The sequence below is a fragment of the Diplotaxodon limnothrissa genome, linkage group LG14 (assembly GCF_057381915.1).
Source record: "Diplotaxodon limnothrissa isolate DT_005_m linkage group LG14, D_limnothrissa_male_GT1.1, whole genome shotgun sequence".
Taxonomy (NCBI): Eukaryota; Metazoa; Chordata; class Actinopteri; order Cichliformes; family Cichlidae; genus Diplotaxodon; species Diplotaxodon limnothrissa.
Window position 1 is genome coordinate 34505756 of NC_140609.1, and position 15858 is coordinate 34521613.

Sequence of the window (15858 nt, forward strand, 5' to 3'; positions counted from 1 at the left end):
ATCTACATCTACTTGTTTTAAATTGGTAGGCAATTTAATATGACCAATTTTAGTTTGGTTTTCTTTTGGCATCACCGGTGTAATTTGGATGTTAAAGTAGAGATACAATTTGTGTCTTCTGCTTGTGAAGCCAAAGATCCCCATCAGTCTGATGGTGCTTAATCAGACTCTGTAATTATAGCCTGCAAAGCTCAGGCCATCTCTCAATGCACCACAAGTAAACATGTTGGAGACCAAGCCTCACCCTAAGATCAGAATTTCAAATCAAGAACGTGGGTCATATTTAATTAAAAGCTTGATGAGAAAATACATTTAATTCCAAGTGCAATTAATTATTGAGGTCTGTAATTGGGAACTCTGGGTGAGATGTCTAATGAACCCAGTTATGCCTTGTGACAGATGTTTTGACATGTAGCACAGTTTTATTTTTTCACAGCTGTGTAAATTGGAACATTTTGAAGTGCAAAAAGGTTGGGAGTTTAAGGTGCCACCATATTGTCTCAGTGGTTGCTTTCTCATTAGTACATTTTTATATATTTCTCATTTTAAGGTCATCAGTATCCTCTTGTGTTCCCTTCCATTCACCCTGGGTATCTAACTAAGCACAATTAGGCTGGTCCCCATCTATTGTTAGACTTTAAGGTCATCCAACCCGGTAAAAGGCTCTGTAGCCCCGGTCATACCTGTTTGTATGTCTTTCAATACCTCCCAATATCTTAGCAATCAATTACTTTTATAGTGAATTATTTTCCACAGCCAAAAAACGTTTTTTCCCTTCGTTGAAACCCCTTTTTGATTTAATCCTAGAATACACAATATAGATTCAAAGTCCTATATTTATGTGTAATGATAAACACCTGTGCTACAGTAATATTTGAATATACTATTGTTTTTTTTCTTTGTCCTATGCAGTATCAATTAGTCATTGCATTTACAACTACATAATATGTGCTTTTTTGGTATATTAACAAACATTAGTTAGAACACAGGTATAGAGAAACAGACAGATTGTGTTTAAATTCAAAGAGCAACAATTGGAAGTATTCATTTTACCACTTAAACATGATTTATACAGAACATCAGAAAAAAGCATCAATATGAATTTTTGCAGGTTTTAGCTCAAGGTCTTAGCTTTTTGGTAATTTCTTTGTTCCATCAGGCACTCAGATTGGATGGATGCTTTGATGTGATGTCTTTTTTCCATCCCAGCTGGCATTAATATTTTTTTCTGCACTGAACTAAGCAACACTGAAATTTCTGTGGCAAATCACAGATAGCAATACGGTTTGACTTCCTCAGATTGGCTGAGAAGTCTTCTACTACAGTACCTCTGCCTCCTAATTGGCACATGGCGTGACTCAACTTCCTGATAAGTGAAAGGAAGGCACAACATGTGCTCAGGACAAAATGGACAGTCCTATAAAGCACAATACTCGTGACAGGTCAGCGGCATCATTGGAATGTAGACACAGCGTGTCAGTGCCAGCGGCTGTCATGTTAGAAGTACCTTGTTATTCCTACTACCTGTCTTTAGTTTGCAGGCAGTTGCAGCAGCCATATTACTATCATTGCACAGTGTTTGCAAAGTTTGAAAGGCAAGCAAAACCAAATTAGGAGGCCTCTCCACTGGCTCAGGTCCAGTGCTCTGCATATCATAGATACCACGAAGGCGCTGAAGTAAATCTTTAAGGATGGGAGAGGGAGGCTCTTTAACCATTTTCCATTAGGGGCCTCAGGGACAGATGGGATGAAGAACGGGGCTCACAAAGACGTGATTACTAGGACACTTGGAACGACATTGTGCCTGGTGACTTTGTGATTGTTCAGCAACGTACACGGACTCTTTCCATTTTGCCAGTCAGTGTTGAGCTACAAATCAAAGGAATGTCATTCTGGAACTTACAAAATGGCAAATAAAGCCATCTGTCTCTTCTATGGTTGCCTTCCACGGACACAGTCACTTCCACAAGCACTGGGCATGCACAGAACAGATGCTGGTATTGAAGATGAACTTTTATCATGTTAGGGAATGTTTGCATTGTGGTTTCCCTGATAACCACTCCATTGCTTGTTGTCTTTATTCACAAATCCATGCAAATATTTTAGTGAGCATTTGGTACTGCTTAACAAGTGTGCCGAATAAATTATTAAGGACTCTTAAATACATCATGCGCATGCAGTTCTAGACTTAATATAATGCCAGTTGCTTAATGATGCAAACCGGGGGATTTGTGTCTAAAACCCTTTTGTTTTTACTCTGATGAAGACACAATCATCTTCTAGTCCTTTGTTTTTGGAGGGTTTCTGACCGTGGCCTAACGAGCTAATGCTGGAACTGTATAGTTGTAGAGGACCCTTTTCAAATAATGTATTCTCCCGCTTCATTATTATTATTGTTGTTATTATTATTATTATTATTATTATTATTATTATTATTATTATTATTATTATTATTATGGTAACCAGTGGTAACCACTTTTATCTGATAGCAGGTTGATTCTTGGTGCAAACTCCAGTCTCTGTGCTAGCGTGGGTTTCCTCCCACAGTCCAAAGACATGTTTGTCTGTCTCGCTGTGACGGACTGGTCACCTGTCCAGGGAGTACCAACATCTCTTGACCTATGCCAGATGGGATGGGCTCCATCCCCCTGGTAACACTAATCTACTCAGGCAGTTAAGAAAATGGGTACATAAAGTTAGTTGTAAGCGAAATCCAGACCAGTACAAACATTAGTCTCGTTATTCTCATTTTGATTCTTTTTCGAGTAAATGCAGTAAATTGACAAACAAATTTCTGTCACAGTCATTGTTATTCTTAGTTCTTGCCGTAATCTTATAAAATGACTATCAAATTTCTCCCCAGCAAAAAGATTACAAGAAATCAGTTTGACTTTTGTTTTGTGAGCTATTAATGTTATTATTATCTGTTTTGTATGAATAATCCTGAAATGCTTATGGACATGACTCTGTGCGCTTATAAAGAGGAAACAGAAATGAAGAAAACAGCGTTGTGCTGTAAAATTGTCAGTTAATTTCTCTCCTCATAATTTAATTGCATTATAATATCCTTGAGGAGCTTAAGAGAACCAGCTAAACAATAAAACAGCTATATCGAGTTTCTTGGCCTTTTCTGCTGACTGTTTACTTCAATATTGGCTTTTGCCTTGCTAAGCTTGCCTTGTCCATTCTTTTATTGGTAATCTGTCATGGTCGGCCCCTCCTCCGTCTGTCCTGCGCTTTAGTGCCATTGTTCCAAAGGACATTTCTTTTGTCGACCTTGTAAAATATCCGTGTGCTTCATTCAGTCTGTTCACATTGAAACACCCCTGGTGTCTCCCTGCTGATTTGTTTTTTCTTTGTCCTAACCGTCCCCTAGTTTTGCAGGGGACTGTAACGGTAATGTGCTTGGAAAAAATGGTACTCCAGTGTTGGTGTGGTGAGACAGATGTTGTCCCATGGGGTCAAGATAGCATTCATCTTGTGATTTTACTACTCAGCATTTTGCGAAAAAGCCTGTTAACCATTAAACCAGCTATTGTTCCTTATTCTATGTACTTCCTCTTCCCACCTTGCAGCTGACACCTTCATTATATTAAGCAAAATGAAAAAGAAGCAAATAATAATAGTTCTGTGAGAACATTAAGGTTATACGTTTTCAGCTTAGCTATAATCCAACTTTAAAATGGTTCTTAGCATGAATAAATTCTGAAATTGTCTTATATTTCACATTTCAGCCATGCACCTTTTTGGATTAAACTGGCACCTGCAACCCATGCAGAGACAGATGTATCAGCTGTCAGAGGACAATATAAGTGGCCTAACCTTTCCTACAGACCTGAGCTTGCCACCACTTGGCAGCACAGGCTTGGAAATACATGACCGCAAAGGAAAAGATGACAGTAAGTACAGTTTTTATCAGAATAACTTCCATCCATCCATCCATCCATCCATCCATTCGCTTCCGCTTATCCTTTTCAGGGTCGCGGGGGGCGCTGGAGCCTATCCCAGCTGTCATAGGGCGAGAGGCAGGGTACACCCTGGACAGGTCGCCAGTCTGTCGCAGGGCTAACACATAGGGACAGACAACCATTCACACCTAGTGGCAATTTGGATTATCCAATTAACCTATCCCCACAAGTTGCATGTCTTTGGACGGCATAACACAGGACAGAATAACTTATTTTATTTAAAAAGACATATGTTTTTTCTGAATGGTACTCGCTATAAGTAAATAATCTTAAATGTAGCTGTTCTTGTTTTGATGATGAATTCTTGCACATTAATTTGTGAAAGTTTTTCAGATCTCAAAGTTTTAAAGATGACATTTCAGAGCTCTTGTGAGTTTATTATTATTTTGTCATCCAGTTTCACATTTTGTTCACTTGTCTCCATGGCATGGAGAGATCTGCATTGTAATCCTGTGAAAGTTGTTGTAAGTGGGAAAGTGTTATTTGTTCCTGGAGGGAGAAAATGGAGCAGCTTAAGGGACTGAGTATCCAGGGGCTGGAGGGGGATTAGCCACTCTGTCCCCTTCAGAACGGATGTGAGCCTTTCATCTCCTAGCTCGGGCTGCCTTTCCTGGCAGCCAAAGAAAGCATGTGCTCACCCAACGGTACCAACTGCTCAACTCAAAAAAGTTTGCTCTGTTCCATTCCTGAACAAATGCGCCCAGATTTAACCATGTGATTTGCCACTGGCATACCACAATAGGTAGAAGATAGAGCTATTACCATATAAATGAATCCAGGAGTTGTCTTTTTCATTTACTGGGCAGCAGAAGTGTGTTTAGCTTGCCATCATGACTATAACAAAGCTCAGACTCTGCACAGCACCAATTGCTGATAGGAAATCAATAACTATAGTTTTCTAAATAAGTTAAAGTTTGCTCTGCTATCGCTGGAAACAATGCTGGGCTATCTAATGTTTTATCAAGGTGATTTGTACAATGTCGAAATTTGATATCGTTCTCTCTTTCTGGTTCTCGTGTTTCCATCAGAGCACTATGCTGTAGCTTATCTTGCAGAAGAAAATAGCATTTATTTAACCATGAGGCCCATTATCACTTGTCCCGGGTTATGATTTATTTAAACAGCCTGATGAGTACAACCATTAATGTGCTGCATAAATACGCACACACGCCAACATGTGGAGAATGTGCCTGTGTGCTGCAGCATTATGTAAAACCCAAATCTGGGAGACGGAGAGTGTGTCCTGTATACTCTGATAAAACCAACTGCCACTGATTGACTTTTGCGAAGACTTCCATCTGGTGTGCCATGTGTAACCCTAAGTGTCCTAGGGGTAGTTTGTATGGATGCCTGTTTTAGGCGACTCCACAGCTGAAATTAGCTCATCTACATGTGCAAACAGATGTTGCCCTTTCCGCAGAGTCCAATAAGTTGTATTATGGAGCATATGGACAATTTTTAGCAGTAGATGCGCTAATACCTGAGTGGGTAGTAGCATTAGAAATCCCTCTTTTCTATAATTACAATTTTCACTTTATTACTTTTCCTTTTTACTATCAAAGTACTGATGCATTTCTGTTTTATCAAGTATTTTCAGTCCCATACCCCTGCAAACATATGTACTTTCTTTTATGTAATACAATGTTACAATGTAAAGGTGGGATTATGTGTAACATGTAAGGCAGGGGTGCCCAATCCCAGTCCTCGAGAGCTACCGTCTTGCAGCTTTTAGATGCATCCTTGCACCTGAATCAAATGAATGGCTTGTTATCAGGCCTTTGCCAAACTTGATGGCATGCTGAAGAGGTAATCAAACCATTTGATTCAGCTGTGTTGGAGTAGGGATGCATAGCTCTCGAGGACTGGATTGGGCACCCCTGATGTAGGGTTTATAAAGCACCTTGAGGCAACTGTTGTTGGATTTGGTCATATACATATATATATATGACCAAATCCAACAACAGCGAATTGAGTTGAATTAAAGTATAAAGACAGAATGCAATAACTTACTTATCACTGAAATTCAGTGCTTAATAGAAAATAGGACCTAGTGAAAAATACCAAATATTGCGGCTGATTGATAATAAAAACAAAAACACAGGGCAAAGGGACATATTTGCAACTTTCTGGCATTACCTTGTCTTTTAATTGCACAGCATTTACTATAGTTTCAAAGAAATACACATTTTTTTCCATTAATAAGTGATTTTTAGTTACTTAAAAATTCACAATGTCTTTATATTTTAGCACCCAAACTTTTTAATAAAGTGAAATAAGCCAGACCTTTCATGAAAAGGTCATTGTCTGGATGGAAGCATTTGTTGCTTCAAAACCTGCATTTGTTGTTCAGCGTTTATAGAGCCTTAGCTGAAGTTTCATCTGTGCACTAATCCACCTCCATATCATCATGGATGCTGGCTTTTTCGGTTGAGTTTGAGCATTAATGATAAGCCAGATATTTCTCCTCCTCTTTAGCGCAAATACATATATATCAAGTACATTTGATAATGGTTTGATTATTTGATGATGTGTATATATATAGTATTCGCTGGATTCTACTAATTGTTCAATAATCGATTGAACAACTGATCATGAAATCCCCTGTTTTATTTTCTTAATAGTTCGTCCTTTGCATTGAGTTTTTATACTTCACAACTTTTGTTTTGTTGCACTTGTCCCCAATTTTTTGAAACATGGTGATAGCACCAAACCAAAAAACACTATCTCCGTTCATGATACAATTTTTTGTACTGAAATGAATAATGCTATCTCATGTTGAAATGTATTTTATCGTGATCATGATCATCATTTCTTTTTAACAAAAATATTTTTTCTATTTGCCATATCAGAAGACTCAAAACAGGACACTTCAAAAAGTAACTGGATTTTTGTTTGAAGACTATATTTTCTTTCTTTTGTGCTCTCCCCTCTAGTGGAATTGTGACTGAAATTGCTGGCAGTGGTCGGAGGGTTCATTCATTATATTTTTTCACTGGCTGTCAGCGGCGTGATTGAATATCTGTGATATGGTCAGACTATCATGCTCCAGCAAACTGAGTCCCTCTGCCATCCACATGGTGGATTAATGGTGTGATCTCTTTGACCGATTTACTTTGTGTGCAATGCAGGCAAATTGGACAGCTTGTTCCCAGATGACAGCTATATAGATATGGGAGAGATTGACGTGGGGCGTAAGGTCGCACAGCAGATTCCTCCTGGTATCTTCTGGAGATCCCAGGTCTTCATTGATCATCCCATGTACCTAAAGTTTAATGTGTCCCTAAGTAAAGATGCCTTAGTGGGGATCTATGGAAGGAGAGGTCTTCCTCCATCACACACACAGGTAGGCAATATTTACATGTCACTGATGCTGTTACAGTAAATGTATTCTACTGCACTTATTAATAGTATGACAGGTGAGTGCAGAATCTAAATGGTCGATGCACTTAGCATGTTTGAATGTTTGCGATGCCAAATCGCGTTACTCAATGTTGTGTTTTGTTTGCAAAAGACAATGGTGTATTGTAAATGTGATGTTTTATGAAAAAATTTCCAATCATGCCTGCATTGTACAAGGATTCTTCTTCTTTTCCCATTCTTCTTCTGCCACAAAATATAAATTGGGATATTGTTTAAAAGAATCTATCTAGCCATGTAGGAACGTGTCATGAATGCAAACCAATTCCGAGTTTTCTCTATTCTATTAAAAATCGCTTTCTTGTTGCAGAAAGGATTTATGGAAAACTTCTTCAGGTTCAATACCATCTGAGAGTCGCACAAAAATATTGGGCAGATTTTCCGTCTGTATATAGCCGAGAATGAGACATGTCATGTTATTAATCATACCTTGCCACTTGCTTCGCACAGTTGAGATTACTTCTGTAAATGCAAGTGCAGTTCAGCAAAATTGTTTATAGCATGAATTTTGTTTCCGCTAATGTCCAGTGATATTGATTTTTCAGTCAGCCAACAGAGTTGCCTGTTTCCTCTATTTATGCTTCAAAGAAAATCATCTAGAGTGGAGTTTTCGTAATGTGGCTGATTACACATAGAATGGCAGATGAGTCAAGATTCCCTTCCTTATGTAAATGAAAATGAAATGCCGTCTCATTGGTATTCATTGACTCAAAGCTGATGTGAAGCAAATCGGTGCAGATGTTATTTGGTAAACACTAACTTTAATTCCTCCAGCTTCCCTTTTTTCCACTGTAATAGTTTCAAACAAGGCTTTTATAAGATATGCGGACTCTGAAATTATCTCAGCCCATCCAGCCACGATGTGCCAAGACTTAACTCAAGCTCCTCTAGAATGATGAGTTATTCATGCAGACCAAATGATGCTCCACTATAAAGAGGGCTGAAAGCACTCAAGTCTCATGTGTCACTCTAATGGTGTGTCTGCGGTCCATCCATCAGTCTTTCTCACTTTCTGTGTTTCTGTCTGCAGTTTGACTTCGTGGAGCTTTTGGATGGGCGGCGGCTCCTGGCTCAAGACATCCATGGTCTGGAGGGGCCTGTGGCTATGCAGCGAAGCCTAGTACCCATCACTACACATGACACAGGCTTTATCCAGTATATGGACACAGGCATCTGGCATTTGGCCATCTACAACGATGGAAAAGAAACTGAAACTGTCTCCTTCCTCACCACTGCCATAGGTGGGTGCCCTGGGCATGACCTGCTGCTAAAACCTGTAATAGCAAACCGTAATCCCTATAATACCAACCAGGAGCGACTTTACCGCAAACAGCACAGACTTGTAGGCCATGAGTCAGAAACACTGAGAGTTTAAGAGCCAAGGAAAGTGCAGGTTAATCAAGGTGAAGCTGAATATTACAAAATCAGGACATCAGTGCTATCCCACCATGCCCCTGAGTAGGGCATTGAGAGATCATAATATCCTCATTACCCTGAGTGTCTTCCAAGCGAATCAGGGGTCCAGCTTCTCAGAACCATTTGCATACAATTCAAAGTATGATTGTACCCTCCTGCTAGTGCCAGTTTTGATCACGATTTGCTCCAATTTCCATCTACTTTCCATATATCATTGTAGGAAAGATGTTTCCCTCCTCTAACTGTGTGGCACGCGGCTGTGTTTCAGACATACGTCCTTCTTTGTGGAGGTGACTTCATTTTGTACGCTCCTCTTTGTTCTCCCTAAAGCGCCTTTGATTAGCACTGCTGTATCAAGCAAGGTGTGAGAGGGCCTAAGGTGTCGACTTTCACGGGGATGGCAGCTGGGAGCTGTTCTCACATGCTCTTTAATTAAAAGCTCCTGGGCCAGAGTCCATCTGTGACAGGGGCTGTGCCAGGCAGCAGATCGATGAGAAGCTGTCCTCAACACCAAGTGGAGACAGGCAAGAGATGCACTATGCCCTCCCGCTGTGCCAACAACAGCTGTAATTCAATACTTAATATATGATATGACACAAAAAGGGGGAGTCAGGGCAGTATGTTTACTTGTGCTTATTTCTTCTTGACTGGGTGTGCATGAAGGCCTCCTGTGGTTTACATAAGAGAAAACATAACTAGGTAAGGTAGTCTGGGGTGGGGCGAGAACTCTGTCTCGATTGAGTCGTATTGGAGCTGATCTGCTCACAGGAGCTCAGAGGGAGGCAGAAGGGCCCTTTTTAAAATGGGTCACCGGTTAAGTGCCCTTCAGCAGAAACTGAATCTTACCAACTGCCTCACTTGTATTGAGCCGTGGAGAAATGGAGTTGACCTTCAAGTAGAACAGCCCAGGTATAGAAATATATGTGAACAATATCGAACAGACACACTCAGAAACACCAGCAGCATTGTTTAAAAGACACTAAAAGTTAAATTATTTCTGTGTTTCTGACAATGCTCGTAGAGAAAATTTATATATAGATCTTTTTCCTTGCCATCAGTGTACTCTCTATGTGCAGCAAATGAAGGGTTTTCTTGGTGCACATAGCCATGCCATAATACATCTGGGGGGATGGAGCGTCCGTGTCTTTAATCTGGGTTGCTCCTCATTACTTGGCTGTGACTCCATGGCAATGTGAAATGTGTCCCACTGAATGTTTTGTATCACAACCCTCTGGAGCATGAAGCCATTTGTCCCTGCTGCCTGGTGCCAGAAATGCTTCAGCCTAGGCACGGCAAAGCAAAGGGAAGCAAAAACCCAGCACCAGTGTCTTACTCTATGTCCCGTTTAACTCTCCAGCAGAAGTTCTTTCTGTACACAACCACCCATCATCCAAAGGTATTGAGCAACCTTAGAGAGCATGGCAAGTCGCTGATTAAACTTGCCTACTGCGCACTACTCTGTCCTCACCGACTGGAGACCCACACAATAGTTAGCTCCCCTGATATGAAGGGTAATGAATTTCAATGAAGCTCTGCTTGAATCCATGATTTATGCGCTGGCCTATGTTGAGTGTGTGGCTAAGAGATATTCAGGGCCTCCTTTCCATGCTCTCAGAGGAATCAGCCAATAGACATGGGCAATGTGCAGTCTACTAAACTGCAGCATTCAGAACAGGAGCACTCCAGTTCATGATTACTTAATTAAATGTGTATGTTGCAATGTTACAATGTTGCTCACCTATCAAATATCTCTGATATAGATACAATAACCTCTGTTATTGATGCTGGTATTCTAATGTCAGGGTATTGCGTTTGAATATCTCAGAGCCTTTCTTTATGAAAAATAATGGTAACCTATTTGAATCTATTGTATAAAGTGCAAATCTGGAATGTAATTATAAATCTGGGTGGGAATTGTTAATAGCTGGCTTGTAGACATCTATTCCTTTTCCCTAACCTTCAATCACTGCCCTACCTACACTGCTGGTCTCTGTAGCTTTGAGCAAAAAGTCCAAGCCTGCTGCTATAGTTAGATGTTCTTGTTGGAAGCCATCAAAACCCCACCAAAGTGCTGATTGCCTCAACCATGCCAGAGGATAGTTTCTCCTGCATCCCTTCACTAACACAAAATGGCAAAGGCAAGCCTGCAGCACATTAGATATCCGCAGCATTTCTCTGCTCGCTGCCTCCTCCTCCTCCTTTTTGCTGTATCTCTGGTCTGCCTGTATCTCTTTCTCCCTCCTCTCTTTGTCTTTTTTTTTCCCTCGGTCTTGCATTGCATCCTCAGTGATGATTGACTCTCCAGAGTAAAGGGAAGCTGAATCCATGGCTCACATTTCTAGCCATTTGTGGAGCACAAGAGATTCTTTGTTCTGTAAGTTTTGCCTCAGAGTTTCTGCTGCCTGAAGGCAATGGACAAGATTGAATATTTTTCAGCACCATTTCAGGCTTAATTCAGTGAGCATTGTGCTTCAGATTCCTGCTGCTGTCTGCAGAGATCAGTGGTCAGTCTTATTTCTAATAAAAGCAAGTGCCGGGACATGGTTCTGTAGCACAAATAACTGTTTTGCCAATTAATTTGATTTTGTTAGAGGGATTGCTAGAGGAAAGCTTGGAAAGAGTGTGCGTGCTTTGCTGATTGTTTGCATCAAAGTGCCTCAGTTTAAAGCCATACAGTTAATTGCAATGGCCACGTCCAAGCACTGCATGAAAATTGTAAATGACAGTGTAATTTATAAGAAAAACTTACAGTGTAAAACTGAGATCACAGAATAACTCACGATGCCGTCAGATTTACCAGTCACAGCAGATAAATGCGGGTTCCAGAGTTGCAGACACTGTGCCATAAAAGAGTTAATTAGGCAGCTAGTACATGTGGTACTTAAGAGACTTTAATTCCTTTGTAACTTTTCGTAGAAGCCTGAATAATTAGAACTTGTACCCTTTTAGTGAAAGCTCATATTTGTTGTGAAACATTAGTAACACTCAAAATGTTTTGCATTGAAAAAGAAATGTTGACAGGATTGGATCCTCCATGCTTATGACTGTCATTAGCAAAGGGATAATAATCAACCCAAAGAAAATGAGTGGGAGGAAAATTTTTTTCAAACCACATTACTCAGAAAATCTTTTGATTGCTCTCTTGCAGACTCTATTGATGACTGTCCCAGTAACTGCTTTGGGAACGGTGACTGTATTGCTGGAACATGTCACTGCTTTTTAGGATTCAAAGGACCTGACTGTGGGCGAGGTGAGTCACTATCTCACTCATGTTACCTCTGTTAATCATTCAGATGCATTTTCCAATTTATATTCTCTGCATGGCTCGAACAAAACAATTTTACTCCACAATTGCTTTAGTTGTACTTAAGACCTGTTTTATTTAATTAGGCAGTAATACTCGAAATGGTTCAGTACTCATACTGGAGTATTGGGTTGCATATGAAAGAACTCTATAAAAAGCTTTAGATTATAGGGCTAGTAGTCACTCATTCTTTCAATTATTAAAGAAAGGCTCTATTAGTTTTTCTCCACATAAAAACAAATTCAGGCAGCGTGTTAGAATGATGGTAGGTTGTTTTTGTTACCTCTTTACACATACTGAACTGCCATCTGTTATCCATGTGTTGATCAGCACCATGCCTGACACTTTAATTCAGCTAATTTTTGTTCTTATGTTTTTTACCAGCCATTGTTAAGACGTTAGATATTTGTTGGCTGCTTTTGTTAGAATATATGGCACATCTGCTCTAGATGCCAAGGTACAGTAGTTTGTGCTAAATAATATTTACCAGACAGGACACCCTTTAACATTTTGGTCATTGTCAGAGCGAGGCTTTAACAAACACTCACTATTCTTTGTGCATGAAGAAGTCCATTCAGATGGATGTATGCTGTCTGCTCTTTTCAAAGCTGCCTGTCCAGTGCTGTGCAGTGGGAATGGTCAATACCTAAAAGGTCGCTGCATGTGTCACAGCGGCTGGAAGGGCTCGGAGTGTGACGTTCCCACCAACCAGTGCATTGACATCACTTGCAGCAACCACGGGATCTGTATAGTCGGGACCTGTATCTGCAACCCTGGCTACAAGGGGGAAAACTGTGAAGAAGGTGATTGTTTTAATATGTCATGGTTATGTATCCTAAACTAATAAAATCCTACATAATGTGGCTGCTGTAACCGCCATCTTAGCCTGTTAGTGCTTGACATTTTACTCATAATGGGAATGGCTATTAAGTTGGTATGGCTTACAGTCTGTTGAGTAGTAAAGACAGGACATCCTCTATGAAGAGCATTATAGCCATAACAGTTCATAATCCGCATCCTAGGTGACTTTTCCTGTATAAATCATGGCTATAAGGCATTATGTTAATGGAAACAGTCCATTTATTGTCTGAAATTCTGAAAAAAAGTCTGATGTTACTCTTCTGGGAACTTCAGATTCATCCTTTGCTGGATAAGGCTTGACCAGATAAGATTGAAGGAGCCATTGTGTTTGTCAGCTCTTGAAGGCTCTCATTTCAAGATGAAAAATGGACCCTGGGAGTTTGATAAATGGGGGTTTCTGACATCCATAGGCCCCCATTCTATTTTAGGTGGAGCGTTAGCCATAAGGAGTGGAGGGGAATGTGGACGAGAGCCCTTTAACATTTTTACCTTTCTTCCATATGACCTTCAGCCACAATGATTAATTGCCAGGAGAGAGTTTCTTGTCAGTTAGCCTCTGATCTTTGTGCCTTGTGCCCAAACCATCTGCTAAGAGGCAAGAGATCCTGTTTGTCTTACTATAACAGCCTTTATAGCCATTTATGTCATGGTAAAGGGGAGCTGCCATGCCGTGGCCTACAGCTCACAGTGACTAGATATTGCTCGTGCTTGGTGCCCGTTTGCCATCTGTGTGTACCATGTAAATATTGTTTGGTAGAAAAAAAACATTAATATTCTGATCATACTCTCCCACAACTCTTGTTCCTTTCAAAGTGAACACTCATTTAGCACGTCAAGGGAAGGCATTATCAAATCAAATCAAATCACTTTTATTGTCACATCACATGTGCAGGCACACTGGCACAGCACATGCGAGTGAAATTCTTGTGTGCGAGCCCCACAAGCAACAGAGATGTGCAAACACAACAACACAAACGAGCAAAATACAAGAATGGCCAACCTGAAACTAATAAATATATGTACAATATATAATAGTGTATGCATTTCTGGATGTGTATACTAAATATTTTCCTACGTGTGTGTGTGTGTGTGTGTGTGTGTGTGTGTGTGTGTGTATACACATTTTTACAAATTAAATAGTAAAAAAATAAATAAATAAATAAAAATTTAAAAAAAAAAATAATAATAATAATAATAAAATATATAAAATATACAGAGTTGAATATGTGCAAAACAAGTGGCATTTATATACAGTGTGGAGTGCATAATGTTGAAGTTCCAGTAGTGAAGCTGAGGTGTCTATGAAGTGTTCAGCAGTCTGATGGCCTGATGGAAAAAGCTGTCTCTCAGTCTGCTGGTACGGGACCGGATGCTGCAGAACCTCCTTCCTGATGGAAGCAGTCTGAACAGTTTATGGCTGGGGTGACTGGAGTCCTTGATGATCCTCCCCGCTTTCCTCAGGCAGCGCTTCCTGTAGATGTCTTGGAGGGAGGGAAGCTCACCTCCAATTATCCGTTCAGAGCACCGCACTACTCGCTGGAGAGCTTTGCAGTTGTAGGCGGTGCTGTTGCCATACCAGGTGGTGATGCATCCAGTGAGGATGCTCTCAATGGCACAGTGATAGAAGGTCCTGAGGATGCGGGGGCTCATGCCGAATTAATTTGATATTTGTTGACTAATTGAACTTGTACGGTGTGCACTGAGACAGTGTACAAAAGCCACTGCATGGGAAGCAAATGCAAACTCTTCAAACTGTCTAGAAACTAGAGTTGACTATCTAGTTTTGCCTAGAGGTCTGGCTGTTGCCCCAGGCTTTCCTTACCATTCCTGTAGATTCTGTTAATGGTTTTGGTTTATTCAGCTTTGAATTATGCATTATGGTGGCTTTGATTTGTGAGAAACATGCTCTTATTAAACAGCCTTCGCTCTCTGAGAGGATTTTTTGCTGTGAGATAATGGGAGGGTGCCAGCACAAGCGTGGGCAGTACCTGTAGTTTTGTGCCATGAGACATACTGTGAAAACAGCCATTTAATTAGCTTCTCTGTAAATCTTGTCACTGATTTTTGAAAAAAAGATGGACCTCCTTGAATAATTTACCCCCATTGGACACGAGCTAAGCTGAGTGCATCTGCAGCTGAACTGCAGCCTATTCCAGTTGCCATTGTACTTTGGCTCAAATAGAGATGCCAGGTTGCCTCTGAAAGAGAGAAACAGCAGGTGACTAGTGTGTCTAACACTCTCTCTTTGGAACCTTTTTAGTGGACTGCCTGGATCCAACATGCTCAGGCCGAGGGGTTTGCGTCCAGGGAGAGTGTCACTGCTTTGTCAGGTGGGGAGGGCCAGGATGTGAGAGCCCTAGGGCCTCCTGCATGGACCAGTGCTCTGGACACGGAGCTTTCCTGGCAGACACAGGAACCTGCAGCTGTGATCCCAACTGGACAGGCCATGACTGTGCTACAGGTGAGTACTTCACTCAAAACAGAGTAAATATTGGCGAAAGCCCTTCTCACAGGCCAGTGCTGATTTAACTCTGATTAGCAAGTAAAAAAAAAAAGCAGTGCATCCACAGAAAATGTTGCCTTCAGTTCAGTTCAGTTAAATGTTTCTTAGTGCGGAATATGAGCAGGACATACACAATTATTAATGTAGCTTTTCAAAGACATAGAGAAAAAACAAAATGTAAATACTGAAGTAGTTTATTACTTATATCTTGGCATCTGGTCAGCACTGTGAGTGAATAAGGTAGCACGCGTTTAGTAGCTAATATAATTATAGGTGATATGTATAATAATTTTCAGGTTTAATGGATCACAACAACAAAATACCTTGACATCTCTTTTAGTGTACCTTTGGTAATTGCTTTTATCCTTTCAGAGGTAAATATTTGTTAC

At 40.4% G+C, this 15858-nt stretch overlaps 1 protein-coding gene across 3 annotated transcripts in view; it reads left to right on the forward strand.

Annotated features, from left to right (window-relative positions):
• Positions 1-15858, forward strand: part of tenm4 (teneurin transmembrane protein 4) — a 112589-nt gene that overhangs the window by 37490 nt on the left and 59241 nt on the right. For 2 of the 3 annotated variants that reach the window (XM_085370026.1, XM_085370027.1), the window contains 6 exons: positions 3735-3899; positions 7097-7311; positions 8416-8626; positions 11950-12051; positions 12714-12908; positions 15227-15427. In XM_085370026.1, the coding sequence (XP_085226152.1) occupies positions 3735-3899; positions 7097-7311; positions 8416-8626; positions 11950-12051; positions 12714-12908; positions 15227-15427 (1089 nt within the window). Of the gene's footprint in view, positions 1-3734; positions 3904-5299; positions 5302-7096; positions 7312-8415; positions 8627-11949; positions 12052-12713; positions 12909-15226; positions 15428-15858 lie in introns of all 3 variants that reach the window. The other variant, XM_085370028.1, reaches the window with a different exon arrangement.